The sequence below is a fragment of the Etheostoma cragini genome, chromosome 23 (assembly GCF_013103735.1).
Source record: "Etheostoma cragini isolate CJK2018 chromosome 23, CSU_Ecrag_1.0, whole genome shotgun sequence".
In the NCBI taxonomy this organism is placed as follows: Eukaryota; Metazoa; Chordata; class Actinopteri; order Perciformes; family Percidae; genus Etheostoma; species Etheostoma cragini.
The window spans coordinates 6,164,809-6,188,730 of record NC_048429.1 but is presented as its reverse complement, the minus strand read 5'-3'; the positions used below and the strand labels follow the sequence as shown (position 1 = coordinate 6,188,730).

The window sequence follows — 23,922 nt, the reverse complement described above, 5'->3', positions numbered from 1 at the left end:
ATTTATACTATCCTTGCATTTTAACCATACTCAATTATGGATCCCAAACCCAGCATTATATTTATTGACACTCTTGTAATATTCAACATGGTGTTCTAGTATGCATAATATTTTTTTAACTTTTTTAATACTTTTAATAGGCTATTTGTATAGACACTGTAACGTGACCCGATCTCCCCCAGGGGATCGAGCCATGTCTGTTTCTGATTCCGATTTTTCTGTTTTTGTTGCGTGAGTTCTATCTGCGTGAACAGCCGTCCTTCTGCCCTGAACCGAAAGTGAAAGACGAGTTTATTAAAAACCTTTAGATCGGTTTCGGAGTAAGAGAGATTCAATTGCGTCCAATGGAACCATAACGTTTATATTTATATATAGGTTTGTTAAATCTGCCTTGTTGTTGTTATTACCGTGACTTTCCTCCGAGCATGGTGAGTCTAATAACTAGATCACGTTGGATAAAAGAAACTATCTGTTGTGATGTGTTTACAGTATCTTTATTTATCTCGTAAATTCCAGGAAAGCGAAGATGAGAGTCGCAATCGGCACCAGACTCCAGGTCTGTATTTCGACATTTTAAATTCCTATATTCTATAGTAGAATAACTTTTTTGTACGTCTGTCTGCCTTTTAGAAGAATTTTTTTGCCCAGTTTTTATATTATACATCCGTAAAAATACATTGACCACAATGCAACTGGGCTAATTGGCTGCACAGAAGTCCCTGACGGTGAAGAAATAAACAGTCAGTGGCAAATATTGACCTATGGCCAGTCCTAAAGAGAATACACAAATGCATAATACGATGCCATTGTTTTAATTTACAGTCAATGGGAAACATTTTGAGTGGCAGCTGTCAAATGGACATCAGTGGCTGCCAATTGAAAATGACCACGTCATCGAGACTCACTACTGCCAACCTGGAGCTAAAGGAATCACTATCAATCTTGGTGATAGGTCAGTGTTGTTATTTTTGTCTTTGGTCTCATCTTCAGCCTGAAATGGAGCCATTAAACATTTCTTAAATGTTTGTAATTTGTTTGACAATACCAAAAAAAATGTGTCTTAATGTTCAAGTATTCTGTTTAGGAGGAATTTACAAATAATCTGGAGTTATTTGAATGGAAAGTGCCATAAAAGGTTTGACTAAGACATAATTGAATTTGTTCTGCCATAGGTTTTAACCATTTGTTGCCTTTAACATAATGTTTAGAGTATTACGTCTCCATTGAAACAAAGGATGGTGACAATATAAACAAGAGGAACAATATATTTATAGAATACTTGGATGGATAGGTTTTGTTTTGGTGCAATCGCAACAAAATGAAGTAAGGAAATAAAATTCATAGAAGTAAATAAAATACCAAACTTAATCGTACGTGTCTCCACAGGCAGGTTTTCATCGACTTTGATCAGTTACAGACTCTAACTGCAGCTCTGAAGGTGCAGAGACTAAGCTTCCTACCTCAGGGCCAGACTGAGGACGTAGGCTGGTTCTTCAGAGATGACCAGCTGTGGCGTGAATATGGGTCCCCGGTGAGGAACATCTTTAGCATCAACCCTTAAGTTAATTTGAATCTTTTTGGTTTTTCACACTCTAAATATCCTTTGTCATCCTCAGAGCTCCAGCAAGCTGCCTTCCTCAATCGGCAGTGGAGATGTCGAGCGTCGGTTCACTCTAAACCCTCAGGGAACCTTCATCTTCACGGTGGGCTCGACAAGCTACTCACTCAACTTCTCCTGTATGTGATATTTCTATCATATCGTATTCATTTCAAAAGATGTTTTTATGCAGCAAAATCTAAGTTATGGTGTTTTACTCGGCAGCCATGACCCAAACAAACTGCATCACAGGCCGGGGCAGGAAAGTACGAAGGCGTCCTAAATTCACTTTCAACCCAGGGAGGTGAGACTTTTCATTTCTAGGAGTCTAAAGCTGTTATTCTCCTCAAACAGGCCCATGTTTGGATGTTATGCACTCAAAAACATCCATCTCAATCTATTGTTCTGTCAACCGACCAACAGCTTTACCTGGGAGCGTTCTTTTTAATCACTAAATAGGGCTTTTAGAGAAGTTTAACATCAAACCCCTGTGTAAAAGTTAGTTTTTCTCTCTGCAGCCTTTACGCCACCTCAGCGTTCCCCACTGCGTCCTCCTCCCAGCCCACTGATGGAGGCTACAAGTGGGAGTTCATGGGAGATGGGGAGAAATGGACAGAATACAAAGCACATGTAAGTAGGAAATCCCACAATTTCAGGTAGTTGTAGCAGAAGCTTATAATTGAAACCTATGAAGAATGTTTTTATTTTTCTTTAAGCCAGGAACTGTAACTTTTGTTATGGTATGTGTTAGTATGGTTTTTAAAGATACTTGACTTTCAATCTTCATATTTTTTTCTTGGTGAAAAATGTCAGATAGTCAGTGGTGGCATTTGGTGGTCAAATTGAAAATACTCTTATTGGAAAAAATATTGCAATACTTTTGACCAAATACAGTACATAGATGACGTTGTGGCGGCAATATTGTTGGGACAATTGGTGTTTATGAAAGTTATTTTAAATAAATAATCACCAATAATGTAGATGCAATGACTAAGTGGGTAAAGGGAAATAATATAACAGCTAGTAAGTCTGGTAAGATCTGAAAATTACTTCACTTTAACGTAATGCTTTAAAACCAGGAAGACAACCCTTGTGTCATATCACGATATCCAATATTAAGGCAATATCTAGCCTCATATGTCAGTGTAGATATAATAATTATATATTGCCCAGTCCTACTTTAAATGTGCATTCCTCTATATAAGGTGGACTTATATTTTGCATTTCTGTGTAGATATGTTCATTTGACAGCACTGCCATTGAGACGCAGTACCAGCTAAATCCACACGGCCAGCTGCACTTCAAGATCAAGAGATTCTCGTACACTCTGGATTTTTCAGGTGACGGCTACAAAGTCACTCCTAAACGAAACAATCAGTCGTTTTGCTTTTGATGAGGATGGCAGTTTAAATACTAACACTCGGTGTACACTGGTTTATCATAGGAATGTGTCAAGTCAATGACAATATTGGGACTACAAGAGCAGTGAGGAGGACTGGTGATGATGGGAGACATCAGAACAGCAGGTCAGGAGACACATTTCACCAACAAACATCTTAACTGAAATGAACTGAATACACACATCTAAGAAATGAAGTGCAATGCAAGAGGTACCATTTTTTTTTTTTTTTAAAGCAAAATCCCATAAAACATCTTAATTTGAAAAACCCTTGATTAACAACCCACTTTTACTTCATTATAATTATAAAATATACAACGAAATATTATCTATTTCTAAGGGTCTCTTATCAACACAACTTGCAACACCAGCTCAATACATTTTACAGTAATATGTGAACAGTTACGGAGCCCCGGAAGGGTCACGGCGTCCTTTTTCAGGGGACCAGTTTTGGTTCCCTCTCAATATAGTTTGCATTAACTCGCAACACTTTTCTTCTTCCATTCCTGAGTAATGGGTGTATTTCCACAATATGGATCAGCTCATTGAATTTGACTTTGGGAATGCTGATATAGAATCTGCTCAATGGTCACATTCATATCTAATTTTCTTTTAAATAAAGTTTGTCTGTCGCATGTCATTAGATGCATTATCAGAGAATCTGCAGCTCCCTTCTGAGCTGTATAGAAGCTCCGCTCATGTTTTGCAACGTCTTAGCTTGTGTCCATTTTATTTCTATGGTTGTATCAAATTAGACAAAGAAATATGTTCTTTATCAGACAGTAAACAAACACGTACAGATTTAACCAATTTAGACACCACCTTAATTAGAAACCACATAAAATGATGCAATAGACCCAAAATGTAGGCTATCTGACACTATCAATTTAAAACCAAATATCCTAATACTTGGAAATTAGTATAAGACACTAATTTGAAATCAAATACAATGTGTTACAGTTGATGCCATGCTACCAAATTGTAGACTTGACATAAAGCTTAATAAGACAGCAGGCTGTTGTGGTAAGAATGCAATGGCATGTCAGGAATAACCTTTAGACACACAAAACCCTATGAGCTCAGAATAAAAGACATTTATTTTGCCTTTATTTAAGTTTTCCTTTCTCATGTGTCATGTGTGGCTGATTAGAAGAAAACGGCTGTAAACTAAGTCAAATCACATCTGGTCGCTACTTCACACGTCCGTTACAGCCCATATTCAGACACCAGACCATAACGTAATTGTTGATGTAAATGTGATGTAATTAAATGGATTTGTCCCACACAGTAGCTTTCAGGAATATAGACCGATGCAGGTAGAAAATAAACATGTAGGCGACTGGAAGGGTTGTAGCCATAGTTGATTGTGACTACATTGCTGACTATCATTTTTGTAATAACGCTTTTGTCCCTGAACTAACGTTCTGTCTTTGTAATACTAGGGAGCTGCAGATAAGAAATAAGCTATATATTACAGCCTATAAGACATACAAATGGGCCCATTGAGCAGTATAGCAGCATAATTCCCAGCTCAAAGTAAAATACAACAAGCTGATACATTGCGCTGGGCAGTTGAGTGGACATAGACACATGGCTCAGAAGGAATGGAATAAGAAAAGTTTTGCATTGGAAAGCAAAACATATTGCAAGAGAACACAAAATATTGCGACAGTACGCAGAACATATTGTGAGGTAACGCAAAAGTATAATGTAGTCCCCTGAAAAAAATCGTATGCATGCTATTGTAAATGTGTTTAACTTAAATTATTCTGTTTTGCAGTCCGGGCACACTGCCACGATGGCAGTTTCAAGATATTGGTGGAACTTGGAAAGACTTTTCTGAAGTACAAAGCATTTCCAGTCAGGACATTGAGCTAAAGTACCAAAAGAACCCGTCAGGAACCATAACGTTTTCAACCAAGAAATTTAGCTACGAGCTAAACTTCTCAGGTGAGCTGGAAACACAGCAGTTGTGTAGTTTTGTTTTATTTCCCACTTACACTAATCTCGCAATGATACAATAATGAATAATTCTGTATATCAGACGTCCAGATTTACTTTTAATCTGTCATTTGCAGCTATGACTCAGAGGAACCTGTCCACAAACACCACCAGATCAGTGCGAAGACTTAACCAATGACCATGGGACAACTATTTGGATGTTGATCCTCAGTTACCTCACTGCCTGTCTCAGGGTGTCTCTCACACATTGGAAGGACTCAGTGTTGTTCTTCACAAACTGCCTCTGTCTTTATTAATGACAGAACTGAAGAGAACCAGCCACTTATTGGGCTACATCCATGGCCAGCCACCTACGTTGTCATTTTTGGGACCAATTAGTATACGATGGCTGAGAAGCAAAACTAGCATCATGTAACCGTAGCAGTAATGTTAGTTCAAGTTTGTTTCAAGTTAGATGTAAAGTAAGAAAGGTGGATGATGAGCAACTTTTTGTAAGTTTAATTGATTTTTTAGCATTTTTTAGTAAAATGATTATACACATAGCTGCTGCTGATAGTGTCAGTGGCTGCTGTACCCTGTGTGTGCGTGGTGGCAGGTGTGTGGCTGAGCCCCAGCAGCTTGGCTGGAATTTGCGGAGAAGCTTGTTGTCAACACATAACACAATTGCTGTTTGTGTTATTTTTTTTTTTATTGCTTTGTGGTTGTTGTTTGAGTAGATGTGACAGTTGTTGTGGGTTTGTTTTGTTTTTCTTTGGTGCATTCATTTTGACTATATGTGATGCAGCATCCTGGGTGAAAGTGATGTCTTCAGTCACTGTGTGTTCACGTTACATTAGTTCAGGTTACATCACATTAGCATAACGCACCCAAATCTCCGACCAAACTTTTAGCTGTCAGGTTGCATTGTGGGTAATGTAGTCACAAGGTTTTGAAGAAGGAAAAAAAGAGTTGCGTGTGGAACATAGTGGAATAACAGAAACGTTATCTCTGGTTTTGCAGCTTCCACTGTGATACCTTTTGATTCATACTGTCCGTCGTAAGTCCAACAGTGTTAAAGGACAGAAATGCTAAATCAGGGAAGTGGTCTTAAGTAAGAGGAAGCACAAAAACGGATGGGGAAACAGACTTACACACCTCTTTTTACCTAAAACCAAATGAATGTTTACCAATGTCTTATATAACCCTGCCTCTTTCATGATTTATGCATACTGCCCCATAATCACAGTAAATTTTTAAAACATTTACCTTGGCAAGATACCTATTTTAACCTTAACACCAAAATGAAGTTAACTTTGATGTTTCATACAACACTGCCTACTAATTGTTTATGGAAATCTTAAAATGTTCATTTATACTGCCATGGAATCGGTGCACTCTTCCTTTTTTCAAATTAAAGTTACATACAGTCCACTGTCTGATGTGGTGTTTTTAAAGCCATCACAAAAAACTGACCACCCTTTGAGTATTAGATTGGGTACTTTCCTTTATATACATATAAAATCTGTACATGTACAGATTTTTTCATTGAACACCTCCGAGACCAGCACCTCAACACATAAAACAAGAGCCACACACTACACATGTTGAAAGCAGTGGTATATAAACAATCTTGTAGAAGAATAAGCTTTAATTTTCTGCTTTGACGTTCCGCCAGGAGATGAGACAGACACTTTACAGATCACATCCACTTTGTGATTAAATAAAAATTACCAATCTATACATGATAAAGCTCCAAACAGAAACATTTGTAGTCTTATGGGACAAATATGGGGAAGTGCGCAGAACCAGATGAGTCAAATTCACAAGCAAGTAACACTGCCATGAGGCTGGAGAGAGCTCATCATGTATCATCCGATAACAGACATAACAATCATTGTCAGCAGAAACTGTGTGTCCAAGGTACATCTAAAAACCCTACCATGGTGTAATTATATTCAAAACTGTAATATTTAGAATGAGGAGACATTAATATGCAGCTGTTTAGAAAATGTGACACACCTACGTAATTATTGTAGGTCAGTGGGGATGAAGCTAAGGACACATCAAAAGCTGTTTGAGCCAATCGATAAGCACCCTTAACAACCAATAAGGATTATTGCACACGACTCATCTAAGGCCTCTTTACCATTATCAGATGGGCATAAAAATCCCAAGGCCCTTACAGAGCAATCCATCTTTAAATAACTTTATATATCTACAATTCATAACAATATGTCACCAGCACAGCTCCACGGACATCTGAAAAGTGGTGAAATCAAAATATAAAGTGACAATCTCCGTCATTGTACAAATTGGTCAACAGAATGGTGGTGGTGGTGCACTGCAGAATTGAGATTGAGACGCTTAAAAACTTCACCGGAGCAAATCCAACTGGATGTGTGAAAAAAGGTGTCACTGGAATCATTAGGAATCATTAGTAGAAAAGATGCTAAAAACTTTAGATCTGTTGAGGTCAAGTTCAATAACATGCAACAAAGAAAAGAATTTGAGACGCTAATGCCAGACAGCTGATTAAAAAAAATTATATTAATACTTGCGTAACCAATGAGTCCTGGTCCTACATGTGTACACATGTAAGGGGCAATAGCCAAAGCAGTGCATATGGTCCTTAATCGTCGCCTTTAGCATTAGCATCTTGTTAAAAAGGACACTGCTGTAATAGCTTCTCCACACGTCCTGTTCCAATATAAGACACAGATAAATCATTCATACTGCACTTACAGAAATTGATACGATTTTGTGTTATCAAAGGAGGTGAAATGGTAGTCAACAAACTTTGACCAGACAACACTGACCCTTCCCTTTTCAACATGTTTTTTTCAAAGGAAAAAAGCAAGCTTGGCAGCCTTGGAACCTGATAATAAAAGAATGAGTCCAAAGGGTAAAAAAACCCAAACTGCTTCAGGTTTCTGGTGCTGCAGTGAAACAGTTACCATGGAGACGGACTGCAGTGGGGCTACTTGGTTTTTCCCGTCTGAACCGCGACTGTTGGGCTGTCAATTTTCTACACGCCTTTTCAGACCTCCACCGAGGAGCCTCCTGGATGTAGATCAGTGACTGCAGTCCTGTCAGTGCTACACATCGAGCTACCTCCCACTGGGCTTGGACATTTTGGTGTTTGCGTTTTTTGTTTTTAAGCCAACTCTCTGATCACTTTAGACATGCAGCAAATTCTAAAATAGTCTGGAGAAGCAATAAAGATACAGAAGCCTAAAACTAAGCAGATGCGAAGCCACTTTTCCCTTCTTTTACTGCCAATTTTAGAAAGAGGTCATTCTGATGCAACGTATTCAGGAAGTGAAATCCACTCAATCACTCATGAAATGAACTCTAAACCTTCCTGAATAAACCGAGTTGGGATTAATATCAACTCATAACATTTAGACTCCCAAGAATGTCAAGTACAAAATAGTAGGAAACCCCAGCATTGAAAGAACACAGCATAGAAGAAGGAGTTCCCACCCAAACTTCTGGTCAAGTAGAAACAAAATTTCAGATGCAGGTTAATTTTCCGGCTGAATGTGAGCAAGAGTCAGAATTCATACCAGGTCAGATTAAAAACACGATCAGCAAAGTCCTTGAAAGGATTTGTAATCTTCACATTAAATTAGTGTCTTGTTCTGTGAGAATTTAAGGATCTTCTATACAAAGATATTAAAGGAATATACTTCACCTGGCATCTATTTTTTAAATTTTTTTTTTTTAATTTACGTTTAGCCAAATAAGTCTTTCAGATCATTGTTGACAGATGAACTATGTTTAATTCCACTTTGGTTCAGGCTAGGGGCAGCAGCAGTTTGAGAAAAGTTCTGTGGGCTGAAAAAAGGGTTTGCTTGCATCCCAAACCCGCCGGGCACTCCTCCTACACCTACTGGTGCACCCTGCATCTGAGTCTGAGCGTTCTGGGCTGAACCAAACTGATTGAGCCAAGGGGTGTTGGTGCCAGGTGTAGCCTTTGGACCCATTTGGTTGAGGGTGACTTTGGTCTGGCTGGGTGTGAAAAGACTGTCCAAGGCTGATAAGTTGGGGGCTTTATTTGTCTGTCCAACAGATCCTTGATTCTGCGTGAGGGCTCCAAAGTTAGGGGTGCTAGTGGTGGTGGCCATGCCGCCGTAGAGAGCGGGGACGCAGGGACGCATGCCCATCCCCATGCCGCCTGTCTGGAAGCCCATGGGTGGGTTAAAGCCGTTGGAGACCGGGGCTCCCATGGAGCCCACCATGGGGCCGGAGGGGGGGAAGGCAGGGATGGTTGTGCCCTGCACTGGGGCTGGTCGTGCTGTGTTGGCCAAGGACAGGCTGTTTAGAGATGTCATGCTATTGAGCAGGCTGCTTGTCAGATCCTTAGTCTGCAACATAAAATGGGACTTAAATGTATCACTGCAAGCAATACAGGTTTGAGCATAGGTTTGTGCACACAAGACGTTTTCAGGCATTACCTTTGCGGTGTTGGTGTTGGCTGGTTGCATACTCTGTGGTGCTAATGGCTGCTGGTTCCTAAGTTTGGCTGCCTGCTCCTGTTCCTTAGCCAATCGCTGTTTCTCCTCCAGAGTCAGAGACATCTAGGGCGGTGCAAAGGAAGAGGGGCCATGAACAAATTGCTGTTGCTTTATAGACAAAAGGGGAAGATTTGTGTAAACGAGGTATGACACTGATTCCATACTCTGTTAGGCTGTGGAGCTGTTGCTGCAGATCCATTCTCTTTCCCGTTAACTCCTGTGCTGCCAAAGATATCATCAATCTGAAAGCAAATTAACTACATGAAATCCCTGCAGTGCCCAAAACATCAAACACAACATTTCAAGGCTTTTTTTAGGCAAAACATTCCTGGCACAATAAGTACACCCATGTACTCTTGTTGCCATAGAATCAACCTCTCACCTGGTTTCCACTGCTAGGTGGGCTCTTGATCTGCTCAGATTGGTTCCCTGGGTTTGAGATGTTTATACTCCTGTTAGAAGACACAAAATTAACAAAATCAGAAAGCATAAAGGCCTGGTAAGTTGTACCATTATCATATTTATTTAGCCATTATCACATGTTAATAGCCCTGACCCTAGGTGTTTTTGAAAATTTGTATAAAACCACTTCCATATTTAATCAGAGAATTAAAAAAAAAAAAAAAAAAAAGTGGGACAGACACCTCTGCTGCTCCTGCATGATGTGAAGCTGCTCCAACTTGGTCTTGTGTTCATTCTCCATGCGACTCAGCATGTCCCGTATAACCACCATGAACGAGTTAAACTGAAACGTGGAACATTACAGATACATTTTTATAAAAACACTGAATAGAATTAAGCCAGACGATATTAAATGTGCTGACCTCAAAGTAAAGATTAAGATCATACGATGTGTTTTTCATAGATTTGCAGGTGAGCGAAATGTAAAGGTATGCATGTGTGTTTGGCTGTGTAGTACCTGGTTAAGGTTGAGGTTGTTGTCTATACTAAGAGACACAAGGTGGGGCAGACTCTTGGTGGCAAGGTGCTCTTTGGGGATGCCCAATTTTTTGTGGCTGAAGGTGCACTTATAGATTCCTAAAGCGAGAAGTGGGAAAGTCAAATAACCAATCATGAAGTTTTCTAATCCCATGAGTAGGAAGTGGAGCGTGTCAAGATTCTTTACCTAGAACGCCCATGAGTACTGCTGGTTCTCTGGAGGGGATCTGTTGTAGGAAGGGCAGAATCTCATCAATGACGTACCACTTGTCGAGATACTCCAAAATTTTCCCTAGACACACCAAAGAGTTCACTCGTACCTACACAGTAACAGAGGAAGAGACAAAGACAAATGTGAAAAATTTCACTTTGTAGTAAACAGTGGGTAAAGTTAATAGTAAAACCATCTTAGAGAAGGTCAAGGGCAAAAGTTTTAACACCTACAGGCATAACAACGGACGCATTCAAGTTATGCATAGGCAGATAGTCTGAAAGGCACAAGCTTAAAATGAAGACGATGGAGACTCACAGCAAGGGAAGAAGTCTGCAGGCAGGCTGATTTAATTCGAGGGATGAGGGAGTTCTTCATGGACGGGTAGTCAATCAGGTTGGCAAACGTTGGGATGATGTTCAGGCACAGCTCCTGCTCGGGCCACAGATTAGATGTCATGAACTCTGACATTTCGATGATGCCGGGGCATATTTATTCTTACTGGGCTCTCAAAGTAGCAATGAAATGGGAACGAAGAGTACAAGGTTCCAAGTGGAATGCTAACGATATGCACCAATGTAAAGTAAACAACTATTCTCGCAATTTTTGTGGCTATTGACACTACCTGTTACAAGTACAAAGCAACCAGAAATCTTTAAAATGGCCGAAAATATAGCTGCTTCAATCATGAATTATTTGATGAGGATAATAACCAACGCTAATTTTGCCACCATTGGCAAATTGATCTGATGGTCCCTTTTCTGGTTAATGACTGACTGTGTTAAATTAATCTTAAAAGCACCTTAAATACTAAGCAGCCCCATTTTCCTCTCCTGTACCTGAATCTGAACAGAAGGGGCTTCCAGAGCTCTGTAAACCATAGGCAGCACACTGTTTTTAATGTCCTCCGAGGGTGTCTTGGTCAACAGTAGATCCATCTTCTGCAGGAATATCAGCAGAATCTACACAGCACAGGGACCCAGTTAGGAAAGCAAGAGTCAAAGTACTGTGCTATTGTCTACATACGAGTAAAATAGTAAGTGGAAGTTAACAGAGACAGTGCTCTCAGTGGCTTTAGTTTAGCGTTTAGTACAATGGACAAAACAATGCACAAACTAGCTCATGTGACTGGAGCATATTCACAGCAGAGACCACTCACCATATTACTAGCCTGTAGATGCATGAAAAGGAAAATACAGACAAAGACAAGTCTTGGTAAAGTGACAGACCAAACCCCAAAAAAGAGCATTCTTTCAAGCTGATTAATCTTGTTTCAAGTCTCAAACAAACAAATGCCAAACGGGAAAAAATCTCATGCAAAGATTGCATTGCTAGCTTGCCAACACAGGATTAGACTACAATAGTAAGGTTAAACAAAGGGTTGCTAGACATGTGCATACTGCATGAGAGTTCTGTGTTTGTGTGTGTGTGTCTACCTGAATGGGCTCTTGCTGCTTGAAAACAGGAGTGAGGTCGGGCAGGATGAGACGAATATACTCCTCCTTGGTGCACTCTTCTGCAATCAGCAGCACGTTGGGGAGCACGAAGGGAACCATGTCCGGGTTGACAAACTCAGAGGTCAGCGCCGGCAAGATTCGATACACCACCACTCTCTGAGGGAAAGAACAGACAGAATGGATCCCAGAAGCCAGGAATGAGTATTTATACTGTATGTTCATGATGACTTTCTAGCACGTAGTCCCGCTTTGCCAGACCTTCCTCCACAGCACTGAGGAAAAATGTCTGGCAAGTTCACACAGCAGGATTGGCGAAAAACGTGCTCTGGTTTATTTGCATTTCATTAAACCAATCACAATGGTCATGGGTGGTGCCAAGCACCGAGTAGAGCCAGGGTGCCTCTGCAAAATAGCCTCAGGAAGGAACCTGTTTTGGTGAAACACGTCTACGTTCAAAAGTTGTTTTATTTGTGTAATACAAAACTCAGATTTCTGCAGGGTAAAACTGTCCAATCTAAGGAGAAGTTTACCATAGTCCTCATAAATCAACCAAAGTTTAAAATTTCAACGCAGAGAAAGTGGAATGTAACGGCATTTAGCTGAAAAGAGTGAAATCTGGTGGAAATTCCAGCAACGGAGCAATCCCGGATGTGGAACGTTGTGGATGTAGACTAGAGAGCACATAACAAGCTAGAATATAAAAAAAAGACTGAGAAGAAGAAAAAAAAGAACAAAACAGGAACCAGAAACCAGATCTTGTCTCAAAGTTGCTTGTCTGCCTTTGTGTTTGTGTGCCAAGGTTTATGCACAAAGAAACAGAGAGCATGCGTGAGTGTTTTCTTTACCAAATATACAAAAAATTACCTTGGGTAGTTTGGGCAGGACTTTAGGGAGGCCTTTGTAGAACTGGGACTTCTGTAGGTTATCCCTCTGGAAGAGGGAGTCAAAGTACTGCAGGGTCACAGCACCCACGTCATCAAAAAATGGGATCTGAATTTGACACAAACACAGAAAGAAAGAAATGTTTCCCTTAAAGAAAAAGTGGTCAGATATTACCCACAGAAGCACATACTATGAAAATATGTGACTGTTTGTCTCTTCATGCATGTCGTGACAAAACAAACCTTGGTCATCTGGTCTGCATCTGGTCGGACGTTGGGGGTGACGCTGAGCAGCATTTTGACATGCTCCCGAACCTCCTCTGGGATCTTGTTCAACACTGCTGGACTTATGCTGCTCAGCTATAATTGAAAAGACATAGAAATAATGGAGAGGAGAATAATAAAACCAGTGTTTGATTGGTAATAGTATCACTCTCGTGATATTTTTATAATACAGCAGACAATTAAAAATAAATGGGCTGTAGCTCAAGTCCACATTAGCTTGGGGCAGCTGGTCCTGGAGTGTGTCCAGTCACAATAATCAGGATTAATTCAAACATGTTTCCGGTTTAACCAAATCTGGACCAGACAAACGGCTGCCCTTTGGGCTGGACAATGACACAACTCTTAGAAGACGACAGGACTTATCAGAGAGATAAACATGAGAAAGTAAGCATGTTTGGAAATTAAATTATTGGCCCTGTATTGAAGCAGCAAGTACAATTTCTTAAATTCCATTTTTTTAATGAAAGATTTATGATTGTGTGTCTATCCAGTCATTGGCCATTCTCAAACATGTGGCACACCTCCACCTACCTGGTCCAGTTGCCTGCTGAAGCTCTTAAATATGTCATGCTTGTTGACTTTGAAAACAGGCTTGCCCTCATTAAAGACGGCATGCATGACCACGCCCAGCGAGTACATGTCGGAGGCGGAGTCACAGCTAACGGACAGGATGTACTCAGGGGCCAGGTACTCGGGGTTGGGGAGGCAGAGTGGCGGGAGGTTCGGCTCCCACTCTTTACATGTGTACTTAAGCTGCAGAGGACGAGAGAACATGATATTTAGCTTGTATTTTGCATCTTGAAGGCAGTAAGCTTGGGAGTAAGACAGACTGTACTAAAGGAGTATAAGTCTTGCAAAACACCTCAGCATCTGAGGGGTTAGTAGAGGAGATGCTGAAGTCAAATCCCATAATCTTCCAGGCTCCACTCTTGTTGAGGATGATGTTCTCTGGACACAAGTTGCCGTGGACCATTTTCACCCCACTGTGGAGAAAGGACAAACCCTCCGAGATCTAAAGGGATATAAAAATGAAAATGTCAGTTTTGATATAAAAGGGTGAAAAATGTTTTTGTATTAAATACAGGTTTAGTATACGGTTGATTTTGCAAACATTGCAGACATTTTCTAGCTCTATCAATAATCAATGATTTCCCTTCAGTAACTTATCTAAGCCGTGGAACAGGCAAGAATACAGAAATTAAGACCAATGGGAGTAATTGTGAGAGACAAATGATGAGGCCTCATATCATTGGTACTACATCGTGTTGGAGCAAACTTCCTAACACTAACAGGTTAGGCATGGAGCTGGTTCAACTGGCTAATTCATTCTAGCCGCTTATTGTTCTAGCCGCTAGAAAAATTAGCATAAGAAAGCATATTGGAATTCCAGATGCAGATGGTACTAAAACCCGCCAGACAACCAAGATTTAGAGTGCTCATTCATAAAAGGTTTCAGTATACATGTGAGAGGTGGACAGTGCACAGTGTGTGTACAAAGGTTGGGTCAATAAAAATGTACTTAATACTTGGCAATTTATCAAAAATAAAGATGAATTCTTAGGTGCAGGCCTACACCGAGCAAGCTAACCTGTCTGACCTCTCACCTGTAGTAAGCCATACTTGGTCTCCACATCGTAGAGTTTGTACTCCTTAATGTCGTTGGGCATGGGGCAGGGCAGGTTCTCCCACTGGCCCAACACATTAGACAGACTGGCAAACACCGGCTCTGTACAAAACGCCAAGCAGTCTCTGAGGGCCGAATACAGAAATAACATCAGTTTCATTTGAAACAACGGCTTTTGAAATGTTGAGTTTTTTTATATATATACATATATATATATATATATATATATATATATGGGGGTCATATACACACACACATACATACACACACACACACACACACACAAAGACAGACAAATAGCAACATGACCAAAGGCAAAAACAGAGACTGAATTATTCTGAGTTTAGAAAGCTGCATTGGGTGAAGGTTTAAGAAAAACCAAGCGGTAAAAAGAAAAAAGAAAAACACAGCCTCAACCTTATCCTTCCCTCAGGGGCCATGAAAAATTCATGAGCCAGTCTAATGAGTCCTTTGATCATGAAAAGCTTCGGCTCACATATGCATGCAGAGATGAAGACAAATCCAATGTCCAGCCCTTATTTCAGCTGTAACTCATTTTGTGTGTGTGTGTGTGTGTGTGTGTGTGTGTGTGTGTGTGTGTGTGTGTGTGTGTGTGTGTGTGTGTGTGTGTGTGTGTGTGTGTGTGTGTGTGTGTGTGTGCGTGCGTGCGTGTGTTAATCACCGTGACTCTTCAAGAGGATGTTGCACAGTCAGGAGACGTGGGTGGCGCAGTCTGGTCAGCTGTTGCACCCCTTTTTTCAGTGAATCAACAATTTGGTCCTTCTCAAATTTCTGGTACTTATCAACCATCTTTTTATCAAACACAAACACTGCCACTTCCTGGAGGGTCAAAGACAGACAACAAAGCACTGGAATTAGATCCATCGAGTCCTCAATTGATTTTAACAACAGTACAAGCAAAGTCTGTAGTTTATACATTAAAATCTAATTTTTTATCATTTGGAGCTGGTCTGATCAGAGGGAGGATATTTACACTCGCACCTGTTTGGTAGACTTCTTAGTGCCATTGTAGATTCTCCAACACAAACCAGGACCTCCGCTGGCAATATGTCGCCCAACTTCAAACTCCCGTGTCACTGGGTTGCCCATGACAGCACTGGTGACATCCGCCGTCACTTTGGTGACGGTGCTTTTTAACTTGTTCAGCATAGACTCCATGTTCACGCCTAAAGTGGCAGCTGAAGTGAGAGAGGTGGATGACAGACCACCTAGGAAAGGTCAGCAGTCAAATAAAAATGTTGTTTTTTTTAACTAAGAGGTATAGACCAGTCAGTAATGTCCAAACAACAACAGTCTTTGCAATCACTGGAAGTGGCAGCTGTAGCCTCACCGGTTCTAGCTAGGCAAACACCTTCACAATCCATTAGACATGCAATCTAATGCACCGGCTTGAAATTGTGCACCTCAAGGTGCCCAATAGCATCCTGCCTGTGCTAGCTGAGGAGAATAAGCACCATAACAGAAGCTGTCCCCAAAAATATAAAATGACTCAGAGCAAACTCAGCCACAGCACATTAGGGCTCTCTTTCAAAATACTTCAGAGTGACTTGAAAACATGGGAGGAAACCAGAAGTCGGACAAAAGAACATGGATGACAGCTATATAGCCAAATTATTTATATGTTAACAGTTTCTTTAGGGTTTTCATCTGTCTTACAGTTCTTTGGTGTTTTTTTTCACAATGCTGAAGAAGCTTGTCTATAAATTGAGATGCACACAGTACAGTATGCATAATTCATCTCTCACAGATTTATGCATTCCAATAAATAAGTAGCCGTATTAAATAGATCAAAGCACACTGAATCTTTATAAAAAATGTGAAGGCCCTTGCCATATTCACCCTGGCTAATTCTGTTAAAGAGAATCCCTGTGTGTAATGCCAACTCATGTAACACTATGAACAGCCAGAGAGTGCACATAAATATGAAATGATCTATCCGATTAGCATGGCTCAATCTGATGATAACAGCTTTGTCAATGTTTAATGTCAGTGTGTCAATATTTCTCACTCCCAGTCATTTTGTAACAAAGCCAGATCAACTTGACTAGCTCAATATAGTTTCCTTTGAAGTGTGTTGAGAAAGATTGCAGTATTTCTTGCCTTACATACACAACTGTAAGGGAATCCTAACATTGCGGCACAGTCTCAGATAGATAGACGGTAGAGACAAAAATACATGAAGGAACCAACATATGCCAGACAGAAAGGGCCATAAGGCCTAATTATTAAATACTATTTTATGAAATATTTCCATTGGCATTAAGCTGTTAAAATCGTTTATCTTCAACAGGTTCGAAGGATGCATTTACCAGAGTAACTTTAACGATATTGTTGTAACGTTACGAAAGCAATCTTATATACTTTACACGAACTGACATCTGTCAACATTATGACGTTGAGCTAGGTAGTGGCCAGACGAACAGACATAAACTGGAAGCAGCGTTTGTACACCTCACCAAAACCAGCTAGCTATAGCCGTCAGGGTATCAGTTTAACAGCTTAATAACATGGTTATGATCTGACTAACTATTCGTGTAAAGCTAATTTTCGCGTTGGGTTAAGACATTAAATTGTATATTTGTTGCTTCGCATGATTGTCATGTTTGATTGAAAATAGCTTTTTGTTAGCTAGCGAAGTTAATGGACTTGTTTACACGCAAACATCAAAACTAGCACAGCATTGTGACACTAGCGTTAGCGGTTGACAGCTAACGCTACCTTCACAACCCTTCTGTTAACCCTCTATCTGGCTATCGAGCTCAAGAAGGCTGACCTCATCGTTGCAATCTGTTAGCTACAGTGAAATACTTTTTATACACAAACAGATCACGGTAGCTACCTTCCCAAGCTAACTAGCTAACAATGCGCAAGTAGACAGTGACGTTACTGTCATCACATTCATAGACCATTTGTTTCTATTCAGAACTCCAACACCCTCCAACTAAATACCTTGATGTGAAGATGGCTCTTAGTTTTTTTTCTTGTTATAAGCAGACTCTCAGCTGTAACGCTGTTAGTAATGGTTGAGAAACACAGCACCCATGTCTTCCAGGGGCATACGAAATTAGCTAGGTAGCTAGTGCGCTAGTGAACGAACCTCTGTGTCTATGTAACGAACTACCCTACTTCCGGGTTGTCAGGTGCATTCACGTCTATGGGTGCATCAACGTAATCTGAGGGTTTAGCATGACTTTTTTAATTCATTAAATTTTATGACAAATGTCATAGTCCTTCTTGGTAAATTTCATATACATAAATTTAAATTTGTCCAGTCATCTTTTCACAAATTTGTTAACTGTTAAAAAAGTTGTGGTGGGGGGCACCACAACTTTTAACAGTTATGTTTTTATTTTAATGCAGTTTCTCTATAAAAAGTGTTTCTATCACAGTATATTGTAACCAAATGATTCGTGATGTATCTAGTATGTAATATATGTATTTTAAAATAGTGTCTATTTTTTAATTTTATGTTTTACTTGTCTTCATCTCCTCTGTTTGAGTCTTTTACACAAACCTTGAAATTATTTTCAGTGAGTGTTGCACGTCTTAGAGATGACTCAGGGCAAATGGGACATCATAACAGACCACAGATTGTTCTACAAAGAACTACTAATGCACTAATTTGTGAGGTGTACCTGATTTTAATAGCTATTAACCAGTATTAAGAACTTATAATACACAGATTTACTTATGCCTGGCACCCCTTGGGGGGGTAGGCCGTCGACAAAAGACCTCCAGTCTCCACCTCCAGCACTAAAATAGATTACAGCAAAGTCTTGTTTGAGAGAACATCAATGAAACCTTTATTAGACATTTCAGCAACATAAAGTGCAATAAAACATGATTTCAGTGTATTTAAAGAACAAAAGATGCTGACTTAAATGAGATTTGACTGTAAATTACTATTTCATGGTCATGGCTTCACAAACCAAAACAAAATACAATCCAACTGAGGCGTCACGCTTAACCAAAGATTAATTTCGTAGCCTAAAACAATATTAAGTTATTATTTATCACATCTTTCGTAAAATTAATCATGTCCATTTTTCAAGTAAAATCCTAAAAAGTTACGATTAAGACATTTGACATAGATATGGCACTAAAAACAAGCTTAAAGCCCCTAAAAATTAAAAATAATATTAACCTGAGCAATGGTTGAATTATTGAACATTATTGTACCCTTATAGCTTTCATTTCATATTAGTCTAAATTTTACAAATCATCTGAGAAAAATATGCCTTCATCTCTAACAGAATAAAGTTAGAATTAACCGTTATTCAGCTACATTAGTGTTGCGTTTACCAGTATTTCTCCTTACTACAGTACTACAATATGCTTCAGTAAAACTGAAAACAAAAAGGCCGCCATAATGTTGTTCTTCATTTGTCATGTAGAGATATGAATGCCTGATCAACATGCACAGCATTACTTCTGCAAACCGTACTTCCATTACCAAAGCTTAAATCAGCCTAACTTAAATAAATCGTAATGATAACGCATACGTTTATCCAAATACAGTATCAATACCTGGACCAAGAAATACATCAATTAGTGCACAATAGCAGAATCAAAACAGCTGGCTAAATGGCTGATTAAACTCAAGTAGTTCTTTCAGTAATCCCTTTTACTTTGGATATACTGTATTCCACAGCAATGCTAGGACAGTCTAGTGCACAAAAGCTAATGCCCTTTCTAAACATTATTCATCTCTTTAACATCAAATCAGTGTCATTAATGTAAAATGATTACAAATTGCTATGTCATTGTTAATAAACTAGCGCGAAACCATTCAAACCTAGGACTTGGACAGAGTTCAAAAGGCTTCTTCCAAATGAAAGGTCGATCATATAGACAATGCATACAGTGCTACAGGGCTGTAATAAGACCGACTTAATGATATATCTACTATACAAATAAAACTTTGTGACTTAAAGAAATGTTAAGTCATGCTATAGGTGTCTATACTTGAATTTGACCCATGATGTGCATTAAATTGTCATTCTTCAGTGTAAGCGCTGTACCACTGAAAACTATCTTTTCAGTGGTACAATAAACCTTGAGTGGTACTTTTCAGAAGGTGCTGGATAAATGCTGGAGGAAGACCACGGGGTGATGCTTTTCAAACTCTTTGAGCAGCCTCCTCCTCTCCTTGGCAGGTATGGTTTTGCTGGAGGAAATGTCATGGAGAAGCTGTTTGAGGCTCTCCAGGGTGGTAGCCTCTCGCTGATCTTCATACTCCTGTGGCGTCACCTGTTGGCAGAAGGTGAACGCTGCAACACACAGAGGGGAATTAGATTTTGACAGGAGCTGTCCACTGAGCATATGCATGCCTATTTTTTTATATGATTGGGAAATATGTAATGCCAGCCAATGTGTGCGTATTTAGTTGTTTTTGACTCACTGGCAATTGAGTCAGGGTCTTTTCCCTGCTGCATAGTCTTCAGTGTTCTCCTCACAGCTTCAATAAGGGACATAGGAGTCTGTATTCATTACAGTAAAAAAGAGAAAGGAACTTTTACAAATGATAAATCAAATGTTTTGTGTTATGCTATACTGACAAAGTAGCAACTTAATAAAACTTGATTCAATTATATTTTCTATAAAGATGTTTAGGTGATGTGAAACCTTTCCACCGTCTATAAAATAGCATCTAAGTGACACCTAAAAAAAAAAAATGAAAGTGTACCTTGAAGAGCTCAGTGCATTTGTCCATGAGAAACAACACCAGGGTTTCACTTTGGGATCGAGTCAGTTCATGATTCTGGACAATTGCTCTTTGAAAAGTGCGGCTGACCAAGGCCCTGTTATCAATCTGAAAGAAAACACACCAGAAAGTCTAACATAAGTGACCATTGATCAAACCTTTATTTTTTAATCCTACAAGCTACACTTGAATCTAAAAAAGCAGTTGATCAATGTACAACATGGGCTGTGAACAATAAAGCTGCTTTGGCGAAAAATGACCTGTTTTTGAAGACGGCAAGCATCTGGGAGAGCTGCTGTGGCCATGAATGCCAGTAGTCTCCTGAGTTCATCTCTCACACTTGTCTCCAGCAGTCGAAAACACAACTGAGATGCTTTGATGGCATCCTGCAACTTGCCTTCATCTGGAAAACAAAAGCAAAATGTGGTCAAGCCATCGATTACAAACCCCAGTTGGACTGTGACATATTGCTTTACATGTACAACTGTGCCAGACCAGAATCTGTTGTTGCTCCACAGTTTTAAATTGAATTTTAAAACCCCAAATTGCCATTAAACCTTTCTACGTCTCACCCAGCAAATTCAGAATGGCAGCATGTATGTCAAGGTGGCGTCCTGAGAGCAGCGGAGCTTTTTCCTGTCCACTGTAGTACTTGGCAATGGTGTCAAAGAGCAGTTTCTTTTGGCTTGCCATCTGCTCTGCCTGCTCATCTTCAGTAAAGGCATTTCCAACTTGTTGGCTGAGCTGTTCCCCTGCAACCACAATCAGCTGGTCGGGAAAGAGCTCCAAGCAGTCTGCCGCTGCCAACAGCCACCCATCCAACCTAAAACAAACAAAGGGTGATGAAACAGAACATGTTTCTTTAATGTCACTGTACGGGAGGTAGAATACAAGGACAAATTGTTATTGCTATTAAAACTACAAAAGGTTACTGATCAGAAGTAACTTTCTCTGTCAAATGTTGACAATGCAGGACCAAGATAGGTTTACATAATTCTAGTTCTATGTAAAATATGCAAAAAATTAAGTAATAATCAGAGCACTGACTGGAGTAGATTTAGGGGGTTGGGCAGCTCTCTCTCCAGACATGTGTTAGAGATAACCAGGTCCTGGGTGGCCAGAGGAGCTCTGCAGGCACGGAGCTGAACCCTGGCAGGTGAAGTCAGGATACAGTCCAGCATTGGCAGCTCTACTATCTGCAGCAGCAGCAGGAGTGTCTGCTGCTTCCAAACCTCAGCAACCACTAGTGAAGAAGAAAAGAGTAGAAAGAGTAAGGAAAATATCTGTCCATAATAAACTCATGACTCAAGTCATGGACTGTTGTTCCCCCACTATACTAGCAAAAACTGACTGAAATAAGAGCTCAGTCCTACCAGTTTTGGACAAAATGGCAGAAGTAATGGGGGTAGCGTTTAAAGCTGGAGAGAAGGTTGGTCGCAGGTTGATGGTTCTTAACAGCCTTTCAACTCTCCTGTCTGATGGTCCAACAGCAAGAGGATTAGAGATTGTCCTCAGTTCATTCAGCCTCCTGAAACCACAAGGGTGATAAAGCACTCATAGATGTTACCTAGAGATATATGCCAATATCAAGTCTATATCACATATATGCCTTTTCATGTCTGATGTGTATCTGAGTGATACATTTCAATGCACTGTTCTTCTATACTGAATAAAATTAGTCAGTTAAGAATTTAAAAGTAAAACCAACCTGGAGCTCTTCTTCCTCTTTAGCCCCTGTTCCTCTGGTGGCATGTTTTCTGTGTCACTATGGCAATCGGACCCCTTCAAGGCAGAATTGGCTAACACTTTATATTCCAGGAAACGGTAAAGGCTGCAGCTGCTGTCCTCAAAGGCAACTTCTTTGTCTCTGCAAAACAGCTTCGTACCCACTGGTTCGAACACCTTGGCCTCCATCAGAGCCTGGCAGAGTCGAGCAGCTTTGAGGCGAGACACTTCACTTGTGCAAAACACCACATTCTGCATCAAATAACTGAGGACAGCATCCACAGCGTCAGAGCCTGTGAAACATTCGGCATGAACGCGTAGATGCCTTCTACAGCGACGCACCTCCACCTGGGTTTGCAGGGCCTGGATGATGTTGTGCCACAGCTGGGTGGCACCAAAAGGCCCAGAGAAACCTATTAGGAGATATAGGGTTAAAGGAAATGAGGTCAAAACAAGTTACATCTCAGAGCCATTGACATATCTTAAAAAACTGATTTTATACAATTTACATGTTTTGTCTAAAATCAAAAGGTTAGCAGGAAGCGCAAATACTGCATGGTGGAAAATAAGACCTCAGTGAAAGAACAGTGGAAAAGTCTTATCACATATATTTGAGTTTAGCTTATTCTACTGTATGTTATAAAAATGACAGTTAACGTTTAAAGTGTAGTTTATTCACAATTTTAATAAAAATCAGTAGCATTACTGAAATGTAACTATTCAACGTCACAGTAGATTTACTCAAGTTATGTGTATAGTTCAGGTACAGTACTTTCCTTGAGTATAACCATTTTGTGCTACTTTAAACTTCAATTCCACTAAATAAATAAAAATAGTTAATACTGCTTATTGCTCCTTAATGTTGTGTTGTTAAATCATTGTTTAGTCTTATTATCATTAACGTCATTATTTCTAATTTAACATTTCAATTGAATCTATCTTTAACCGCAAGTTGCTGTTTTGCATCCTACTTCTTTACCTTTCCATGTTTTTTTCCTTTACTTTTAGAGAGTATTATTTCAAATTAGCTCCACATCGACCAACAACAATAATCAAAAGCTGATTACACGTCAATGCATCCGTAATAACAAATATGATATTACACTTTCCCTAAGGTAAAACAGGGGAACATATACCGTGCTGTTAACGTTTTTAATGCAGGACAGACGCCAGTCTGCTTAGTTTGTGTGCTTGTAATTATACCGAGGGGAGATACGCCAACTTTAAACATATTTAGCGATGTTACTCAGACCTTACCATGCTGTATATTTTCACGAAAACTCTTCGTTTGGCTGTTCAACCTTCTAAAACGCGGAGTCAAATCAACCGCCATCACGAGCTCTACGTGTGACGTACACACCGCCACCTTCTTCTTCTACTTCTTCTTCTTCTGCTTCTTCTTCTTCTTCTTCTTCTTCTTCTTCTTCTTCTTCTTTTTCCGGGTTTGGCATCCTATGCGTCGCATTACTGCCTCCTACTGCCCGTTACCTACTGCTCCTAATGAATGTAATCCTGCTATAATGACCCGTCTTTCTTGATTTTATTTCCTACATGAAATCAGGACATGATTCGCCGTCTCTTTTTCCTCAGACTGCAGTGTTATTAGTTTTTTTCATTTTAT

General features: G+C 39.9%; 3 protein-coding genes across 6 annotated transcripts; 1 reads left to right on the top strand and 2 right to left on the bottom strand.

Annotated features, from left to right (window-relative positions):
* The first annotated feature begins 249 nt into the window (after positions 1–249).
* si:ch211-244b2.3 (uncharacterized protein LOC557230 homolog) lies at positions 250–5,258 on the top strand. 2 transcript variants are annotated; one of them, XM_034863076.1, is made up of 11 exons: positions 250–428; positions 517–556; positions 823–952; positions 1,387–1,531; positions 1,617–1,737; positions 1,823–1,901; positions 2,116–2,227; positions 2,832–2,937; positions 3,042–3,123; positions 4,777–4,946; positions 5,075–5,258. In XM_034863076.1, exons 1-11 carry the CDS (start codon positions 426–428, stop codon positions 5,134–5,136), a joined length of 1,050 nt encoding a protein of 349 aa, XP_034718967.1. In that variant the 5' UTR covers positions 250–425; the 3' UTR covers positions 5,137–5,258. The 2 variants fall into 2 exon arrangements, with proteins under 2 accessions (XP_034718967.1, XP_034718966.1); XM_034863075.1 differs by having other exon boundaries at positions 4,774–4,946.
* Positions 5,259–7,698: 2,440 nt separating this feature from the next.
* scyl2 (SCY1 like pseudokinase 2) lies at positions 7,699–17,990 on the bottom strand. Of its 3 annotated transcripts, none has more exons than XM_034863044.1 (19): positions 17,822–17,990; positions 15,854–16,080; positions 15,534–15,691; positions 14,832–14,976; positions 14,090–14,239; positions 13,759–13,980; positions 13,186–13,302; positions 12,926–13,051; positions 12,041–12,217; positions 11,764–11,775; positions 11,444–11,566; positions 10,923–11,036; positions 10,581–10,713; positions 10,374–10,492; positions 10,099–10,199; positions 9,837–9,906; positions 9,619–9,696; positions 9,395–9,517; positions 7,699–9,304 (listed from the first exon to the last, which is right to left on the bottom strand). In XM_034863044.1, exons 2-19 carry the CDS (start codon positions 16,028–16,030, stop codon positions 8,672–8,674), a joined length of 2,778 nt encoding a protein of 925 aa, XP_034718935.1. In that variant the 5' UTR covers positions 16,031–16,080; positions 17,822–17,990; the 3' UTR covers positions 7,699–8,671. The 3 variants fall into 3 exon arrangements, with proteins under 3 accessions (XP_034718935.1, XP_034718936.1, XP_034718937.1); XM_034863045.1 differs by having other exon boundaries at positions 15,854–16,050; XM_034863046.1 differs by lacking the exon at positions 11,764–11,775.
* A 664-nt stretch (positions 17,991–18,654) lies between these two features.
* Positions 18,655–23,712, bottom strand: depdc4 (DEP domain containing 4). The gene is made up of 9 exons (XM_034863065.1): positions 23,559–23,712; positions 22,285–22,714; positions 21,950–22,104; positions 21,624–21,819; positions 21,149–21,399; positions 20,837–20,979; positions 20,559–20,684; positions 20,274–20,352; positions 18,655–20,142 (listed from the first exon to the last, which is right to left on the bottom strand). The coding sequence occupies exons 1-9, from the start codon at positions 23,632–23,634 to the stop codon at positions 19,943–19,945; spliced, it is 1,656 nt and encodes a 551-aa protein (XP_034718956.1). The 5' UTR covers positions 23,635–23,712; the 3' UTR covers positions 18,655–19,942.
* Positions 23,713–23,922: the final 210 nt, after the last annotated feature.